Here is a 20,931-nt window from a genome sequence, read left to right on the forward strand (position 1 = left end):
GTGGCTCAGTCGGTTGGGCACCCGACTTTAGCTCAGGTCATGATCTCATGGTCCATGAGTTTGAGCCCCGCATCAGGCTCTGTGCTGACAGCTCGGAGCCTGGAGCCTGCTTCTGATTCTGTGTCTCCCTCTCTCTGGCCCTCCCCCACTCACACTCTGTCTCACTCTCTGTCTCAAAAAATAAACAAACATTAAAAAAAATTTTTTTTTAAATATGACATCAATATATAATAAAGCAAGTATAGTCTCTCAAAAAGAGCAATTTTGCTTTTCTCTTTATAGATTTTTGTGTTACATTTATATGCACATCAAAGTACATTCATGCCTAATGAAAACAGCCATCAAGGGGCGCTCAGTCAGGCAGGTGTCAGACTCTTGCTGCTGGTTCACATCATGATCTCACAGTCTGTGGGTTCGAGCCCCGCGTCGGGCTCTGTGCTGACAGCTCAGAGCCTGGACCTGCTTGGGATTCTCTCTCTCCCTCTCTCTCTGCCCCTCCCCTGCTCACGCTTGCTCACTGTCTCTCTCTTAAAATAAATAAACACTTAAAAAAAAAAAAGAAAATAGCCATCAAAAAGCACACAATGCAGGGCCACCGTACTCCTGTGACTTGCTTCAGTATCTTAAATGATTGTTTGCATCTGTGTGTGTCAGATACACTGATAAAATTCAAACCTTGGTTTTGACATCCATTCAATTCAATCAATTCATATGTTCAGTAATTTAATACACATGTATTATTTTATCTAATATATATATACATATATGTATGTATATGTATATATATATATTATCTAAAAGGAACACCTTTTAAAAATTTTTTTTTTTAACATTTTATTTATTTTTGAGACAGAGCATGAATGGGGGAGGGGCAGAGAGACAGGGAGACACAGAATCGGAAACAGGCTCCAGGCTCTGAGCCATCAGCCCAGAGCCCGACGCGGGGCTCGAACTCACGGACCGCGAGATCGTGACCTGGCTGAAGTCGGACGCTTAACCGACTGCGCCACCCAGGCGCCCCTAAAAGGAACACCTTTTAGATGCCAGGCATTTTGTTCATTTTGTGGAGGTACAGAGAGGAAGTAGAACAGATCCCTTCCTCTGGAGCATCTACACTATGGCAGGAGAGCAATGTGGAAAAAATTGACTAGAATACATAAGAAAATATGTTAACAAATCAAAATTTCAGATGGTCAAAAAGCATAAAAATCCACACATCCCAGCAACCATAATTATAATAAGATGTAACAGGAGAAGCACCATTTGGCAACAGTTGTGAAGGACACGAAAAAGCGCAACAAGCTGGAGAAGGAAAAAGGCAGAGAAAAAGGCAGACGAAACAGCAAGTGGAGAGGAGCGGAGCGTGGAGTCATGGAGGAGTTGGGAAAAGCTTAATGTCACGGGGCCCAGGGTGCAGAGAGACAGAAGTGGCAGGAAAAGAAAGGAGGAGAGTCAGGTGACGGCATGAGAGGCATTTGATGCCATAATTAGGGGTGGAAGGCAGCACGGTGCAGTGAGAGGAACAGGAGACTGCTCAAATCGAAGCTCTCTCCTTACAAGCTGTGCGGGTAAACTGAATCTACGCTTCGAGTCTTAGTTTTCTTGTCTGGAAATTAAGAGAATAAACCCCACCTCAAAGAGTTCTTCCAGAGAGAATTTGAGACAGCAAATGTGAAGGTGTTTTAGGCTGTTCCCGGCATATAAAAATCCCTCAGTGTATTTTTGCGCGGCCTGATTTTATACCGTAGGCAATGGGAAGCCATTGAAGGTTTTGGCATATACAACTAGAGTATGAGAAAACTATGGAGGAGTGAACGCTGGATTTGAAAAGGGATGAGTGAGGGTGGAGACAGGAAATTGAAGTTCGAATCTATGGAAATGATGAGAGACTCAACCACGTCTGGAGCAATGTTGTGACGGAGAAAGGGGACTTGAGATAAATTTTGGGAGAAAAATGTACAGATTGAGCCACGAATTGGATATAAAGTATAAAGGAGAGCGTAGAGAATGGCCCTAGATTTGTCATCTGTTCTTTTGGATCCATGGCAATGTCATTCATTTAAACTGGGGAACGCAGAGAGTCTAGATTCAAGGGATCATGAGTTCAAGTTCTGACACTGGGTTTGACAAATGTGTAGAGCATTTTTTCAGCCAATAATTTTTAGTGCTGGTGACTAAGAATATAAAGATAAACGAGATGCTTCCTGACCTTAAGAGGGCAAATAGTCCCAGGTATTTGGGGCCCCAGAGGGAGCTTCTAATTACCCTAGGGAGTGGACAGAAACTATCAAAATGCATGTAATGTTGAAATTAAGGACGAGAATAGAGTGAAAACTGTGGACGTGCTATTCAGGGAAATCATGAAGTAGGAAAGGCAGTTTGAAAGTCACTGGTAAACAGTTATGGGAAAGTCTGAGGTCAGCTAGAGAGAAAACGAAGAAGACCAAAGATAAATGCAAATCCCAAGAATAGCGTTCAAGTGGAAAATGGAGGAGGAGAAGCCACTGACAGATCTTGCTTAGGAAGGAATGAAGAAGTGTGTGAAGAATTAGAAGCAAGCATTGCTGCAGAAGACATCTATGACATGGGGGGGGGGGCGGCAATCCTGTCATATACAGAAGAAAATTCAGGAAGGAAAAAACCTCAAAAGGACTGAAAGCAATGTGCATCTCACTGTGACCTTACCCACAGGAAAAAGTAGCATTGGGGTAATGAGAAAGGGGTGGTAAATACAGGTTTCTTTTAAACAATATTTGAAGTACAGTAAATGGCAATGACTTGAGATGATTAGGGTCAATGGATACCACCAAGATGATGGTTTCACTCGGTAGGCTAGAGGGAAAATTTTAAAGGCATTAGAGAGAAAGCGGCTGATGCAGATAGTTCCAGAAGAGGAGGGACGTAGAGATGAGTCGGGGAATAGATGGAAGGATGAGTCAGGGCAAAGAATGTCCTTCTTCTGTTGAAAAAGAGTAAAGGTGACAGAGTAAGAGAGTGCAGAAGGGAAAAAAAAATCCAAGAGTCTGCCATGGTGTCTGTGAATTAGGAAGTAGCATGGGGGGATGGAATAAGGGAATTGAGAAAAGTAGTGGAGATTGGAAGACCTGTAGGGGGTAGTCAGAAAGGGTGCTAATTAGATTCAAGTGAAATGATAGGCAGATGGAGGGCGTGGCTATCCTGGGTTAAAACCCCAGAGGCTAGCAATGCCACCACAGGCAAGGATTGGCCCACTGCCACCGGAGCAGGGCTGGAGAACATGGGGACTGGCTAGACAGGAGGCTCCAGAGGTGACTCAGCGGTGGAGTTGATGAGGTGGAGGGCTGGACGGCAGGTTTAGGGAAAGTAAAGGAATGAGGTGGAAGGAAAGGAAAAGATGTTGTATTAAATCACCATACCTTGGCCTGAAAAGGAGGGTCGCCAAGTTTCCAACGGGGGCCAATTACCACAAACGTCAAGGCTGTTAACCCCAACCCTTCCTGTCCTCTTGAGAGCACTCTTTATCAATGAGGACTTCTGCCATTTGTCCACTCTCTCCTTCTTCTTTCCATTGACATCATTTAAAAATACTCTAGTTTCTTCTTTAAAAAAAATCCCTTCCTCAGCCCCATGTCCCCGTCCAACTACCCCCCTACCGCTTCTTGGCCATCCACAGCCAAACTTCTAGAGAGTTTCCCTTGCCCACCGTCTCCGTGTCGGCATTCACCCGGCTTCTCAACTGCCCCAGTTGCACCAGTCAAATGACTCTCATTAATATTACCAGGGTCACTGTCCTCTTCCTGTTTCAGATCATGGTGTCCCTGGTTTATCCAAGGAACCTCTTAACTGGTCTCTCGAGCTCTCTACTTCCCCCCTTCCCCCCCATTTCCTTTCTGAAACAAAGAAATCCAATGAATCCAATCCTTCCCCAATGTCCAAGGCTCCCCAGTGCACTCAGAAGGGAATTCAAACCCCTTGGCGTGAATAACAATCCCCTGCCATGTGCCCTGACCTTGCTGCCGCTTGCTCTCACATACCCTTCCGCTATTGCAGGTCGCCTGAATTTACTCCCCTTCTGCATGTTTTTGACCCTTCCCACTTCCCATATCCCTTTCCTGGCTTACTAGAGCCTCTCTTCGGGGAGTCGACCCAGTGTCCTTCCTCCAACCTTCCCGGATCCCTTACAATCCACGCTGGGCTCCCCCACGGCCGTCTGTGCTGCCCCGCGTCCCGAGGCTGATCACACCCTGGGCTGTGATGTCTGACTTCTGGTCCGACTCCTTCCCAGAAGGACATTCATGTTATGGCCACAGCTGGAGGATAGATTTGATGCAGCTGTTATTAGATTATCGGAATTGAAACATAAAAGTTACTGAATACCATCATAGACAGTGCTTTAAGCCCTGAGAGATGGCAAGAGGTCAGCCTACCCAGAGACAGGCCTTTTTCAACTTGTTTCTAATTGCATCCAGGGCTAAAAAAGAAAACGTGTCTTATCCAGAGGCTTCTGAACTGCTTCTCCTTCTGCCTGCCATTCCCCAGATTTCCCCCTCTTCCCGCCCCAACACAAATTCTCACCACATGGCTCACCAGATTCCTACCTCATTCGTTAGCCATGCCAAATCACAAACAAGTCCACGGGGATATCTCACACTTTATGCATTCACACTCTGTATCCAGCTCCCACACCCTCCTACCTACCTGGAAAGATCAGCTCGAGTGAAAGAGTGTGAGACAGGTGTGGAACTCTTTGAGAAGCCTTTCCAGACCCTTCTGGGTAAAGCTAGACATCTCTTCTCTGTGTTCATACTTATATTATATTATATTATATTATATTATATTATATTATATTATATTCATTATTTCATTGTTTATATTATATTATATTATATTATATTCATTATTTCATTATTTCATTATTTCATTGTTTATATTATATTACATTACATTACATTACATTACATTATCACACAGCCCAGGGGTTTTTGTCTCCTGCTCTAGACTTAATCTGCTCCATAGCAGGGAGGTGTGTGTGTGTGTGTGTGTGTGTGTGTGTGTGTATGTGATTTTTGTATCTCAGCAGTAGCACAGTGCCTGGCACTAAAAGGCATCTAATAAACATTACTACATTAATTGATTATGGGGAGGATATTGGAAACCAAACCAGTAAATATCAGTTCTCACTTGTTCAACAACTCCTGGTACGCTTTCCAGTTGACAAAGCACGTTGATGGACATTATCTCATTCTATCCACACAAGTAAGCTATGAGAGACAGGAGGAAAGATAAGGCACTGGCCCAAGGGACCATAGTGGCAGAAATCAAAAGGAACCTACGGTTCGAGATTCTTTCTGCTCAATAGCACATTGTGCCTACATTCAATGTTTTTGTGGCGATCCAGTACATATTAAAGAAAGATACAGGATTTAAAAAATGATCAAACAGGGGTGCCTGGGTGGCTCAGTCGGTTAAGCATCCCACTCTTGATTTTGGCTCAGGTCGTGATCTCACAGTTCGTGGGATCGAGCCTCACTTCAAGCTCTGTGCTGACACTGCAGAGCCTACTTGGGATTCTCTCTCTCTGGCTCTCCCCTGCTTGTGCTCTCTCTCTCTCTCTCTCTCTCAAAAATAAATAAATAAAACTTTTAAAAAGTTAAAAAAATGATCAAACAGACTAGGGATCTGCTGTATTTGTGTAGAAGAGAGCTGTGCATTAAAAATATGGTGTAAATATGTAATTTTAAATTTTATGGTAGCCTTGTGAGAAAAGGTGAGAGAAACAGGTGAAATTACTTTTAATAATAAATTTTATTTATCCAAATATCTATCTGAAAAATTATCATCTCAATGTGTCATAATTAATATTAAAAATCAGTGCTGAGATATTTCACTCACACGAAGTCTTTGGAATCCAGTGTGTCCTTGCCACATATGGCAAATCTCAATTTGGGGGCTAAAATCTCATTGGGAATGTCTGATCTGTATTTAGACTGCATAAAAGCCACAGAAGAAAAGTAGATTCACATACCAAGTTACTTAAAATATACATAAGCGTTTTCCAATATACCGAAACAAGTATCGGTTTTAAATTTTTTTAAATTAAAATGAGATACAAGTAAGAATTGAGTCCCTCAGTTGCACTAGACACGATTCATGTGTTCAAATAAGCCACAGAGGGCTGCCTTGGGACAGTGAAGATTTAAGGAAGCTGAGGAAGGATTTAAGGGAAATATTTAAGCTCACAGAGGGTATAACCTGTCATTTGAAGGGCATGTTTTTTCTAATCAGTGGCTTGACGGTCAGATTTTTGTGGCCTTAATTTCTCGTGCTCCTCTCAGAGCATAGTAAGCCTACACAATTCATTTCTCCCGGTGACAGTACGGATTGAGCAGTTTCAGAAACATTTAAATAAACTGTGCCGGTTCCTTGTAGGTGAAGTGACACTAGAAGGCTGGGACTTCATTTTCAACCATAGACATTGATGCCAAGAAAGTGAAACTCGTCTGTCCACAAACTCTGTTGTTTTCTCTGTGTGGATGGGACTGGAACGGTCACCACTGCAAGTAAGCCGCAGTGCTAGAAAAAGAATTCGCCCTGGAAACTCGTGATGGGTTCAGTTATCAGAGAAAACATCTCCCAACTCTGAGCCTTCAGGTTAACCAATTCTTTAAAACATGGTGCTCAGGGGGCGCCTGGGTGGCTCCACTGATTAAGTGTCCAACTTCAGCTCAGGGCATGATCTCACGGTTTGTGAATTCGAGCCCTGCATCAGGCTCTGTGTCGACTGTGTGGAACCTGCTTGGGACTCTCTCCGCTCTCTCTCTCTCTCTCTCTCTCTCTCTCTACCCCTCCCCCACTCATGCTTTCTCATTCTCAAGTTTAATAGATAAACTTACAAAAATTAAATTAAGATAAAAAAATAATTCTTAAGAGTCATTTACCTAAAACCCAAGAATACCCTGAACTGTAAAATCAAGTTGAAATTTGGACCTAAACTTAAGCCCAGGTGGCCGTTTCCTGGGCTCTAGAAATAAAGCTAGTGCAACTGAGGAACTGAATGTTTAACGTTATCCAGTTTTAATTAATTTTCATTTTTTAAATTAATTTTCATTTTTAACTGACCCTCGATTCAGCTAGCAGAAAGCTTCTATGTTTATTTGGAACAATTCGGGGACGTAAATACACATTTTCGCCTGTGAATTTCACCTCTAAACACATTCTCATCCTACGGATCACTGAGAGAACATCTGTAAGGCTGCCAGGCTCTGTGCTCAGCATTGGCAATGTACCAGAGATGGAAAAAATACTGCTTCTGCCCTCGTGGGAGGGCATGGCAGGGAGGACTCACCATCACTGAAAATGTGTCGATGGCTATGGTACAGAGAGCGAAGAAACCCCAAGGCAGGGGCGCCTGACCTGTGCGAGGGCGCAGAACCGCTGAGGTCCTGCTGCATTGGATGCTCTAGGAGATCTTGACCTTGGCGATACCAAAAGAATTCCTTGTTCTAAATACACATTTCCTGCACAACCTAAGCCCAGTACATCGACACCGCAAAATGAACACGCGGCCACATCTGGGCTGCAAATAAGATTGTTCGTTGTTAATAATAGAATTTTTCCCCAGGCACATCTTGGGACCTCCTTGTCCTGTAACTTTTCTTTCCTTACAGTCAACAAGGTAAACACTCAGCTATCCCAAAGAAAAAAGTCTCTGCACATTAATTTATTTTCAAGATGGAATCCTTATTGATTACCAGAGACCCTACCTAAATAACGGGAGAGATGAAACACAGAAATCGATCTTTCTCTATACCTCGGGACAAGCGGGATGCAGTGTTAAGCCACCGATAGTGCTGATATTTCAGCGTAAAGGAGTCGTTCGTCGATGTAAAAAGTTACAGTACCTTTTGAATAGTTCTATGATCCTTTGCTGCCATCTCTTTCAGAGTTATAATTTCATCTTCTGTAAACAAAAGGAGAGAGAGGCCAAGCATGAAATTACAAACTTATGGCCCTGTATTCAAACTCCCTGCTCCGGGACAGGCTGTACGCGGCTGGCAGGCGTGATAGACTCAAGTCCTAGCAGGACTGTGACCTTCACAACTGCCCTTGACATTCACAGCCTTCTTCCTGCTGTTCAGACGGCTGGTCAGATAGGGATTAAGAACTAAGTTCAAGATCCAAGTGTGGCCGAGGGCTGAAAGCTTTTCATCAATACTAGCAAGGGACATTTTTGCTGTTAGTCACAGCCAATACAAAGTGCTTTAGCAGGTGGTACTTTGGGACACAGTAAGAACCACCAGAACCTGAAAAAGCGTTATTACACCACATTAGAAGGAAAATGAAACTGCACTGGCAAGGCATAATTTATATTCAAGGGAGATTGTAGTATCTCTGGTTTTATCAACGTTTTGCTGTAAGGTTTTTTTTTTGTTATTGCTTATTCATTGCTTTTCATAACTGCAGGTTAGGGGAACACTATATAATTAACATAAATACGAAGATAACAGTAAGTGAAAAAATACTTCAAAACACTTCAACTTTGGTGATTTAAATGCGACTTTTGCCAACGTTTATGGTTTGGAGAAAAGAGGGGGGGGGGTGTATAAAGCATACACAGGGAAATTTGTGCTTTAAATCTGAATCCAAAATTGCAGATAATTGCATAGTAAGTAGTAGCATATTTTTTCCGAAAGGGCTAACCCTGTGTCTCCGCAAAGCATACCCCAATCTGCGTGTTAAGTATTTAAATGTCATAACTTTCAGATAATCAATCAATCAATCATATGGAACAGAGATCAGCAGAAGTTTCTGTTTATAATATTTCTAAGCAAAAAAAAAAAAAAAAAAAAAAAATCCTCTTTCCCAGGCAAGGAATGCCATCTTCAGTGAAAATCAAACAGATCTTGTAAACGTAAATAACCAAGCAAATGTACATTTGGTAAGGACAAATAGAGCTATGGATTTGAGGAAGTGCCCGATGCATAGGTTTTTCTCCAAGATGACTGCAAAATGTTACCTAATACTGCATTTTCCCTTAGATTGAGTCGGATTGCTTCTTCGAGCTCTGAAACGATTTGAAGCAGCCTCTCGTTTTCCAGTTTGTACTCCAAATCCTCTCTTTCTAGAGCTGTCTCTCTGGCAAAAGCGTCCTGAAAAGATGGGGAATCCCGTACTTCTAAGCACAGAGCCAAGGATTTAAATATGCAACACGAGACAATACAGATACAGAAGAGCTATCATATAATTTTCTGAATTCTATTACACACTTATAATATGAATAGTAAAAAGGAAGGAGATTAAATAGAGCGCGCTGGAAGAAAGGCTGTGGTACATTCCGTACAAAGACCACAGCCCATGGGGACATTTTATTGACAGGAATAATGCATATCATACTGTTTGTGTGCCCTCATCATTCAGGTCAATTCATTACGGAGGCTGTGTCCGGGGAGGCAGCTGGGGCCCCCCCCACCCACACCCTTCCCTCTGTGTGTGTCTGAAGTGCTGTCCGCCTGTAACTAGGCAGACTGGGGAGACCGGGACGGGCAGCGCCAGGGGGTAGCAAAGTGCACGGCGAAGGAGGGGGGCTTGTTGCCTTTGTGGCATTTCCCGGTGTCAGCGTCGCCAGTGTCATGAGGAGCACATCACATGTCAAAGTGGTGACGTTTCCAGGCCGGGAGCCGCATGGAGTCCATCAGGCGCACGGATATCCACACAGTTGGTTTTCTGCCTCGTGGAGGAACCACCCAGAGGCAATTCACATTCTGAACATTAACATGGCTTTGCATGCCTGTCACACTGGGGCTGTGCAGGCGTTGAATGCTATTGAAGACTTCGGTTTAAATCTCTATGCAAACAGTGATTACCTTGTAAGAAGGTTTCAGGATAACTTACAACAAAAGACTTTAAAGTTATAGTTTTAGTAAAGCAAACTCATTTACATTTTTATTATGTGCGTCTTTTGTTTAAATCTCGCCTTGTCCGTTATGGGAGAGGCTTTTTCTTACGCACTAGAAGCTTATTGGGAAGCTACTCTTCCTTTCTTCTTCTTCTTCTTGTCCGCTTCAAAGCTATTGAAACACATCTGAATATGCTCGCTTATGGCTGTCTAGATTTTACTGCCGCGCATTTTTTTTTTTTTTTAAATTAAGATGTAATGGATTGGGGAAGCTGGTGGAGAACTTTATATTTCATGGTGGGAAAATATTAGATGACTATGCAATCTCAAGATCTTAAGGAGGATGCTTAAAAGTCGTTATATTCTTAGGCTACAAGAGATAGAAGGTTCTATCTGCCTCCCTTCAAAATTCATCTAGAGGACAGAAATACTTTTGAACTTTCGTCTTCAGATGAATGATCACCTGTTCTTTCTGCAGGCAGGCCGTGATTGCTAATACACCAAAATAAGACCTTTCCTCAAAAACAGTATACTCCCAGTGTACCGCTTTCCTTTTGGAATTGTATTTTTCTTTAACTTCACAGATACCTGAAAGTCAATTATTAAAATGTTTTTCTCTGGCCATAATGGCTCAAAAGAAAAGTAGGTGGCTGCGATTTTTGCAGTGCATTTAATAAACCCTTAAAAAATAACAAGCCACCTACTAAGGAAGTTAGTTCCGTGAGAGTTGATTTTTAACACAATGTTAAATTTTGCACTAAACCCAACACAGATCTTTATGATTTTGAATCACCATTTAATTTAAATCGTTTGAGCCCGACTCATTCTTTAACTAAGGAAAGCTAACAAATCTACTAGTTAACAAACAACACTGTTTCCTTAATAAATTAATTTCTAGTCCCACACGTTCAGCTTGAAGCCATCACAGAATGTACTTATAGACTAAAAGGGCTTTTCAAACAAACAAACAAACAAACAAACAAACAAAATTTGTCTTCAAAGGGCTAGGCAAAGCTTTCCTAACTGGCAGGATAAGAATACCCACAGTGGATTACATGAGCACCCATTAGCATAAACTATACAAGAACTATTTGAACCAATCACACACAGTATTTATAAGGGGTGGCGGCTAATACTTAGATGTGTTTTCTAAAATTGTCACATAAAAGCAGGAAGCAAGGAAAACACATTCAACTGGTTTTCCCCTTCGTGTCCATCTACAGCCCCTCGTTCTTGTGAGGTTAATCTGTAGCTCTGTCCCCACCATCTGTCAGCTGCAGGAACTGCACGTAATTAACTATTCAGACTCCCACAGCAATGAGGACACTCATTAGCGAAATGAACAAAGGGATAGTTCTGGGCTGCTACGGTCATCTGTTACACTCTGAGTGGCAGATTTTGTGGTGGGGTTCCTTCTACCATCTGCCCACACCACTAGCTCTGGTTTATTTAAACCACAAGACTTCTTTGAAATAAACTGCATTTAATAAACCAAGGTTGAAAAGGATGGAGATCATTAAAAGGTGGTTAAGTAGGTGTCGCTATTTACAGCTGCGTTATAGCTGAGGAGAGATTGTGTGCGATCCATGATCACTCTGGAATTTTAAACTGATAACGGAACTCACCGATGTAAAGTTTTTCTATCACGTGAAAATTAGGACTTCAGGCCTTGGCTCATGCGCTATTTTTCTCTGGTGAACACTCACAAGATGTGCGGAATGGGATCACTGTTCCCAGGTTTCAGAATCCTAAACAGGTCTTGCAAGAATCACGTCTGAGGGCTGGCACACGGCAGAGCCTTGCTACTCCACGTCTGGTCCACAGACCGGGAACCTCAGCATCGCCCAGCAGCGTATGGGAAACAGACTCTCAGGACCCAGCCCAGACCTACTGTCAGAATCTGGATCTTAACAGGAGCTGCGGGTGATCCCTACGCACAATAAAGTCTGAGGAGCTCTGTTCAGAGCCCTGCCTGTGCCTCTCAGCAGTCTTCCTTCTGCCGTATTCGTGTCTCAATTCTGCAGGCTCCGCGTATAATACTTGGACATCTCAATTTGCTGCTGGGGCGTGTTGTGCCGTGCTGATGCGTGCCCGTGCTGCATGACAGTCATGGAGAAGAGCAGGTGCTCTCCCAGTGAGTGACAACCAGGAAAGTGGCGCACTGGGGCAGTGCAGCCCTGCAGAGCTGGGGCTCTTGAATGACAGCTCTGTTTCAGCGCCGTCAGCAACAAGCAGTCATGTGCGCTTGTGGGCGGTGCGAGGGCGATGGTGGCACAGCTCATCCGTGCTAAGGTGAGGAAAAGATGAAGCCTTCTCAAAACGACAACTGATTAAAGCGACCGCAACACGCACGCGTGTTTGCAGGCACACACACGCGTCCAGGTACACGCACTCGGGCTGGCCTCCTTCGGCCGTCCTCACGGGGATTTGTCAGCCTACAGCGTGACCACGTGACAACTGCAGCAGGACGCAGCTGAGTCACGGCGCCCAAACCTGGAAACGAGGCTCAGCCCTTGAATGAAGTTGCTCTGAGGAATATTCGACACCCAGGAAGTTCCGATCGGAGAGAGGAGGCTTCTTGCCTGGTTTCCATTTGGTTACAAGTATGATTTAGGGCGGCTGTTTATTAAACTTTCCCCTCTGCGATCACATTCTTATCAGGTTTTCCTCAAAAACAGTTCTGGAGAGATATTCGGAATACGTTTTAACTACAAAGCTATTTATGTGATTTGGCTGCCAGTGGGAATAAACCAGCAGTAGGGAAAGACACTGCTTTTTCGGCTTGCTTATTTCAAGTTTTTTTTTTTTTTTTTTTTTTTCCCCAAGTGATCTCCATTGCTACTTTGAAATTTCCCAATTGGTTCTCCAAACTCATTTTTCCAAATCAGATTTCAGAGGCTCCGTGTCGTAAGCTTCTTGGTGCCACCAGGGGGAGCAGTTGCACAAGATGAAATTACAAATGAAAAAAGACCTCTTCTAGAAGCGGCAGGGAGTTTTAGGAAATCTTATTCTTAGAGGATTAAAAAAAAAAAAAAAAAGGTGGGGGTATTCTCCATAGGTTTATTTTATATAAATCACGATCTGTTTTGTGGCACTCACATCCATGTTTCTGAAATGTACACCATATTAGTGACTGCCCTACGTGGCCCTCGGTCAAGGTGGGAGACCGGGGTCACACGTTCTGTTGGAGTCAGAAGGAGCCGAGAGAAACGTACACACCTGGTTAATCAGGACTATCTCACCTTCCTCAAATCGTAGGGTGTTTACAGAAGTTGTGAGGTGGTCTCCCTGGGGACAAATTACAGTGGAATAACCCAGGGCCTCCGGGGGCCATCTTGAGCCAGGGAACACCTGCTTGTACAAGAGCAGGGTGGACCCTTCCATTTCCCTGGTCCCCACAAAGCCACTTCCACTTATTCTTATCTTCCTTCTTTCCCCAGGGCATCAGAGAGACCAATTAACAGGTAGAGAACACTTACGAGTGTAAACATTACAAGATACGCCTCATGTCTTAGTGTAAGGAGCTCAATTACCAAATTGGGAAGGTTTCAACAAGTCCTGAGTTCTGTTCAGTGCATTTCTCCAAATGGAAACCAGTCATAAGGGCTAGTGCATTTCCTCATAATGATAACTGGAATGTATATACTCACCTTTTTTTTCAAAGAGCTCAAAGCAATTCACAGTCAGTGCAACAGGTATCCTTCTCGTAACTCTCTTTTAGCTAAGCGGGTATCGCTTTGCACTTCACAAACAGGAAATGAATGGGTCAAAATCACCTTGCCAATCTATGCTGGATAACTTTGACCAAGGCAAGATTAAAAGCCGATACTATTACAGTTTGTTTAGTCTTTTCTCTTAAATTATTATCTCCAAAAAGTAAGACCGGGGCACCTGGGTGGCTCAGTTGGTTCAGCGTCCGACTTCGGCTCAGGTCATGATCTCACAGTTTGTGAGTTTGAGCCCCGCATCGGGCTCTGTGCTGACAGCTCAGAGCCTGGAGCCTGCTTTGGATTCTCTCTCTCTCTCTTTCTCTCTCTCTGCCCTTCCCCTGTTCGCGCTCTGTCTCTGTCTCTCTCGCTCTCTCAAAAATAAATAAACATTAAAAGTTAATTAATTAATTAAAAATTAATGAAAAAGACTAGATTTAGACCCAGGAAAAGGTTAATGTAAGTGCAGGAACCGGATATGCCTCCTCCAAAGCCATCAGAAGATGTAAAAAGAATTAGTTTTCATTTTTCTTAGATCTATGCTAATCACACTCCACAATACATTGCTTAGAAGATACTCAGTTTTTTTTTAGAACATAAAGAATCCTAATAGATTATACAAAGCAAACACGCCTTCACCAATTAATAAACGAAATCCTTTAGAATCATATAAGTTCAATTCCTTATCTCTTCTAAACTTGGCGTTTTAAATAAGAATACCAATGCGGGATTTAGGTAAATTATAGACTGCACTTAAAGGGCCCAGCAACGAGCAAGTGTTTCTTCCCAGTGTTCACATTTTGGTACATAACTTCTCAGACTTTTTCTGTGCACGTATATGCGTGTGTCGATATGTACAGGTGGATGTATCCATAAGTACTAATATACTAGTACATTATAATAACATATTATAATAGTCTATTTTATATATACATACTAATTAGTTAATTTTGAAAATTACAACCTTGACATATTACTGTAGAGCCCAGAGCCCCACTTCCTTTTGTGGGCTTTGGATTCAGTTGGACCTTGGTTCACATGCTATCGTCACCGTTTACTAGCCATATGCCTGGGGGAAGTAACTTAGCCACCCTATCTCTGCTTCCTCCGCTGTAAACTTAGCTACAAGATAAGATACCGCTGATGAGGCATGCGGTGCCTGCCAGTTGATATTCAAAAAGATTGTTATTCCTCCGGCCCCTCTGCGAGCCTCTCGGACTCAAACAATCAGCTTCTTGTTCTTAGAATCCATTAATGAAAACCCCTCTATGGCTCTGAACTGCCGTTGGGCCACAGCCACTGGCTCACAGTGAGGTGACAATGAACTCACCCTCAGTGTCCACACTTTCTAGGGCCCTTAAAGTTCTCCTCCTTGACAGGAGTTTACCCTCTCTGTTCTCTCTCTTTCCGTATCTGTTCCCACCAGTCCTCTGTTTAAGTAGCAAACCAGCCTCTGACTCCCTTGGTGACGAGAAGAACTGGGGGAAAACACTCCCCAAGATTTTTCCTCAGAAATTCTCTTGTTCCAAGGGCCTTGCTGGAAGCCTCTGACTCAGGGAGATTGCTTTGTGTCTTTCAAACTATCAGAACAGCAACACAGGGCCGGGGTCTTCAAAATCAAAACAAAAATCTATTTATGTGCTCTTCGAGGGGAGGAAAATTTTTGCAGTGGGAGATAGGTTATTTTATTTCCATGATGAATAAAAATTGAATACAATTATATTGCTCCTATTTATAACTATTATGGGTTTTCTGGAATATGCCATTTAGCAGAAAAGTTTGGACTGGCTGATGTTGTGGAGAGATGCCCAAGCTATACCACCTGTATTTCCTTTATTCTTAACCCAAACTTTTGGAAAGTTATAGCCTTATTTACCTGTATTAAAATTAATTATTCATTGTTTTGACACTTACAAGTTTTTGTAATCTAGACTCTTCATATTGACATAGCTCTTCTCTTAACTCCTTAATTGTTTCTTCTCTCTCCTTCAGTCTTTTTAACAAATTACTCATTTTGATAGTAGCTGATTCTTGCACAAAAGTCTCTTCCTCCACCTCAAAGAATTGCTAGGGAGAAAAGCGGCATTAAAAAATCAGACACCAAGCGAAAACTATTTCATGTTTTATTTAAGCTACTATCTTGTAAGTTCTTTTTATAACTTGCACACAATTTTCAGTAAGTAACTATATTTATATCGAATGATACGCTAAAGTGCCACAGAATACAGCACATCATTATCCTATAAACACAAAGCATAATGTGGTATTCTAACTGCACTGGCCACGCAAGTAATAACGCTAAACTTCAATTGTAAATTCACATCGTGGTGTGACCGTCCTACTTCAATCTTCCCCTAGAAAGAAAGTAGCGAGCATTTGAATATGTAAAAAGGAGCCGTAAACTTCATTGGTGTCACTAATTCCCCCAGTGCTTTGGTGTGGCGATGTGGAGAGAAATACCATTCCTTTTCTTTCGCCCACAGAAGAGGTTTGCAGACCTTGCATCTAGACAGACGAGGCTCCATTTGAAAAATCAGGAAACTGAGACCAGAGCAGAGGAAGATGCGTTACGATTGATTTTTTTTTTTTTTTCCCGTGGGAAGCTGTGGAAGATGAACCATTAGGTATGAGAAAGTCATCTTCAGGGTCCACGTGCATTATAAAATTATGTAATTCTAGCATATCATTTACTTCTCTCTGCATGAAAAAACAGCCATGTTTTTGCTTTTCTTAAAAAAATGGAATGAGCTGGGTTTTTTTTGTGGTTTTTTTTTTTTAAGTTTATTTATTTATTTTGAAAGAGAGAGAGAGAGAGAGAGGGAGACAGAGGATCCCAAGCAGGCTCCAGGCTCCAAGCGGTCAGCACAGAGCCTGAGGTGGGGCTCGAACTGTAGACTATGACCCCAGCTGAAGTCAGACGCTCAACCGAGCGCCTGAGCCACTCAGGCGCCCCATAAGCTGTTTTTTGATAACCCTAATCAAAAAGAAAGTAAATGAAAAATATACTCCTGAATTGGTTTGCAATGAATTTGTATATGAGTTGATACAATGCGTCATAAATGGTGTTGCCCCTATTTTAATTCATTTGACTTCATATCGTGAGCATCTCCCACACCATTAACATTTTACATGAGTACAATTACTGATGGTTCCATAACATTCTACTCCACAGAAATGCCATAATTTACACACTCATCATACTATATATATTTTAAGTTTTCCATGACACCAAATCTTTATATATACATCACCGTCTGCATTTCTAATTATTTTTTTCTTGACAGAGACCCTTAGAAGTAGAATTCCTTGCCAAAGCATATGAAGGTATTGATGGTCTTGACTCATTTTATAAATTTCTTTTCAAAAAGATTGCTCAGTTTACCCTCCACCTTGAGAATGAGGATGTTTGTCTTCCTATACTCTCTGAAAGATTATATATTGTTATTTTGTAAGTCTTACTGTGACAATATATGAACATAGTGGTTTTGTTTTGTTTTTTTTAATTTTTTTTTTCAACGTTTATTTTTATTTTTGGGACAGAGAGAGACAGAGCATGAACGGGGGAGGGGCAGAGAGAGAGGGAGACACAGAATCGGAAACAGGCTCCAGGCTCTGAGCCATCAGCCCAGAGCCCGACGCGGGGCTCGAACTCACGGACCGCGAGATCGTGACCTGGCTGAAGTCGGACGCTTAACCGACTGCGCCACCCAGGCGCCCCATGAACATAGTGGTTTAGTTTTGTATTGGTCAGCCTGTTTTACTTCTTTTTCTGAAAAAGTAGTCTCTACAACCAACGTGGGGCTTGAACTCACAACCCGGAGATCAAGGGTCACATGCTCTACCGACTGAACCAGCCGGGTGCCCCTTAATCAGCATGTTCTGATAACCATTCAAAGTGAATTTTCTTCACATGATATTAGCTGTTTATGCTTTGTGTTTTGAAAGTCCTCGATTCTCATTATACGCCCTTTCACTGAGAACTCAAAATAGTTTTAGGACCTCCACTGATCAATTTGTTCATCAGTGTTATTGATCAGCCTTACTGTTTCCATTTGAATAGAAGCGCCATTTCTCCACAGTCTGTTGGGACTGGCTTCTCTGTTTACAGTCAGTAAGAACTGTGTTGCAAAACCAAACTGGGAGGAAATGTTTAAAAAAGGAATGCTGTTTCTTTTTTTTCTAATTTTTTTTTTTAATGTTTATTTATTTTTGACAGAGAGAAAGACAGAGCATGAGCAGGGGAGGGGCGGAGAGAGAGGGAGACATAGAATCTGAAGCAGGCTCCAGGCTCCGAGCTGTCAGCACAGAGCCCGACGTAGGGCTCGAACTCACAGACAGTGACATCATGAGCCGAGCCGAAGTAGGACACTCAACTGACTGAGCCATCCAGGAGCCCCAGGAATGCTGTTTCTTATTTCTAGCATATAAAAATCTCATTTTCTGGGTGCCTGGGTGGCTCAGTCAGTTGAGCGTCTATTTCGGCTCAAGTCAGGATATCACAGTTTGTGGGTTCAAGCCCCGTGTTGGGCTCTGTGCTGACAGCTCAGAGCCTGGAGCCTGCTTCAGATTTTGTCTCTCTCTCTGCCCACCCCTGCGTGAGCTCCGTCTCTCTTTCTCTCTCTCTCTCTCTCAGATGAATAAACATTAAAAAAAAATCTCATTTTCAACCCTGATATGTAAAATCCTATTGTTCATATGGGACCCTTTTGAGAATTACAGAATTATTTTATTTTTGTCATTTGTTCACTGCTAATATATTTAAGCACATGCACAAACAGGAAATACAGGAAAACCTAATCGTTTCTGCTACTACACTTAATATTATATTTCAGAGTTAGATTTACAAACTAAAATTGTCCTATAATATATAATGAACGCCAGTCACCTGAGGAGAATAATATATCATGATAGAATTAAGAGTCAAGCTAGGAACAGAACACTAACATGACCTACACAATGCTAAGGTAAAAATCAGCATATGCCAAATACAGCACAATGGAAAAGAGGGAAGAGAGAACAATCAATATGACAATACCAGCTTTGTAAACAAATGTTTTATTTTTTATTTATTTTTGAGAGCGGGGAGGGGCAGAGAGAGAGAGAGAGAGAGAGAGAAAGAGAACCCAAAGCAGGCTCCGAGCTAACAGCAGAGAGCCCAATACGGGCCTCAAACTCACAAACTGTGAGATCATGACCTGAACCAAAGCCAGACGCCCAATCAACTAAGCCACCAGATGCCCTAATAATACGAGCTTTTTTTTTTTTTTTTTAAACTTTTTTAATGTTTATTTATTTTTGGGACAGAGAGAGACAGAGCATGAACGGGGGAGGGGCAGAGAGAGAGGGAGACACAGAATCGGAAACAGGCTCCAGGCTCTGAGCCATCAGCCCAGAGCCCGACGCGGGGCTCGAACTCACGGACCGCGAGATCGTGACCTGGCTGAAGTCGGACGCTTAAGCGACTGCGCCACCCGGGCGCCCCAATACCAGCTTTTTAAATTGAGTGACTTTAAAGAACAAGGCTGATTGTGGAGGACAGGATAGCCTGTGTTGGCAGACCAGCTCTGTCACTTAGTAGCTTTGTGCCTGTGCCTTGTGCCTCAGTTTTATTATCTGTAAAATGGGGTTAATAACAATACCTAAACTGCCACGAGAATTAAATAAGATAATGCGCGTAAACCATTTTGAACAGTGTCCACAACACGATCAGCTCCCTGTATTACATCTTAGCATTTCATATCATTCTATCTGTTTTGTCATTCAAACCCAGATGCCACTCGTCTGGGAAGCCTTAGCACCCCACCTGCCCGCCTGGTCTCCACTGCTGTGTTCTTCCTGTATCTTGTCAACCAACGTGCTTCTTGGGTCACTTCATTTATTATTTGTTTATTTGCTCACTGCTTTTTATGTTCAGTATATGCTGGATTTATTCTACTTGTATCTAAAAAAAAATTTGTTTTAATGTTTATTTTTGAGGGAGAGAGAGACAGAGTGCGAGCGGGGGAGGGACAGAGAGAGAGGGAGACAGAATCTGAAGCAGGTTCCAGGCTCTGAGCTGTCAGCACAGAGCCCAACGTGGGGCTCGAACTCACAGACCGTGAGATTATGACCTGAGCAGAAGTCAGATGCCCGACCAACTAAGCCACCCAGATGCCCCTGGGTTTCTCTTACTTCTTTCTTTTTTTTTACTTTTTTTTCTAATGTTTTTATTTATTTTTGAGAGACAGAGAGCAAGTAGGGGAGGGGCAGTGAGAGAGGGAGACACAGAATCTGAAGCAGGCTCTAGACTCTAAGCTCTCAGCACAGAGCCCGACTTGGGGCCTGAACCCAGCAACCGTGAGATCATGACCTGAGCCCAACTCCAATGTTTAAGAGACTGAGCCACCCAGGCGCCCCTATTTTACTTATAAAAAACACCAAAATAAAGATGCTTCTGAAAAGCTGGCCAGGTAGCCTCCTCTCTAACATGACACAAACCACCCCTGGCCGCTCATTTAAAATCTGCCCCCAGGAACTGGGCGGAGATGCTGTGCAAACTCAGCAGGGAGCCTGCCTCTAGGAAGGGCTCGGTCCCTCTGGACTTCAGGGCAGGGAGGGTCACGCAGTTCCTTGCAAGAACAAAAAGTTTCACTTTTGACATTTCATAAAATAATTGTAAGGCCCAAACACATTGGATTCATTTCTCTTCATCTCCAGGAATGTTTCTGATGTTCGACCAACATTTATGGAATGAGCTGGACTCACGAGGAGACAAGCGGAAGGCGCTTTTATTTTTCTTCACCACCCCTCCAATCTGGTCTCCCGTCTCGTGTTTCTCCCCTCTGAGAAAAACTCTCGGGAAAGTTCCACTGCTTTTTTTTTTTTTAAACTCTTAAATAACAACAACAACACTGGACAGAGGAAAGAAAGATAGAAAAGAAAGCCAGTTTCAAGCCATCTCCCCCAGCACAGAATGCCACATCCAAGGGAGACCACAGGTGGGGAGGACAGGAACCCTGACGGGTAAGATTAGGCGGGAATTGGGGCATTTTATTTTTTGTTTTGGGTTTTGCTTTCTTCCTAGTACCCAGAGATCTGGTCAAACACCAGTCGAGATGTTGCTGTGAAAGTGTTTTTTAGGTGAGATTAACATTAACATCGACAGACTGAGAAAAGCAGATTACCCTCCATAATGTGGGTGGGCCTCGTCCAATCAGTTGAAGGTCTTCGGGTCTTTGGAGAAAGACTGAGGTCCCAGAGGAAGAGGGAATTCTGTCAGTAGACCGTTTTGGGACCTGAACTGTAACGCCAACCCTTCCCCGAATCTCTGGCCTGCTAGCCCACCTTGCAGATTTCAGGCTTTCCGGCCCC

The 20,931-nt window shown here is 42.9% G+C and overlaps 1 protein-coding gene across 2 annotated transcripts in view; it reads right to left on the reverse strand.

Annotated features, from left to right (window-relative positions):
• Positions 1-20,931, reverse strand: part of CB4H10orf67 (chromosome B4 C10orf67 homolog) — a 169,056-nt gene that overhangs the window by 91,757 nt on the left and 56,368 nt on the right. For both annotated transcript variants that reach the window (XM_045463737.1, XM_045463736.1), the window contains exons 5-7: positions 15,496-15,648; positions 8,996-9,128; positions 7,881-7,939 (exon numbers count right to left, since the gene is read on the reverse strand). In XM_045463737.1, the coding sequence (XP_045319693.1) occupies positions 7,881-7,939; positions 8,996-9,128; positions 15,496-15,648 (345 nt within the window). The remainder of the gene's footprint in view (positions 1-7,880; positions 7,940-8,995; positions 9,129-15,495; positions 15,649-20,931) is intronic.

The sequence above is a fragment of the Leopardus geoffroyi genome, chromosome B4 (genome assembly GCF_018350155.1).
Source record: "Leopardus geoffroyi isolate Oge1 chromosome B4, O.geoffroyi_Oge1_pat1.0, whole genome shotgun sequence".
In the NCBI taxonomy this organism is placed as follows: Eukaryota; Metazoa; Chordata; class Mammalia; order Carnivora; family Felidae; genus Leopardus; species Leopardus geoffroyi.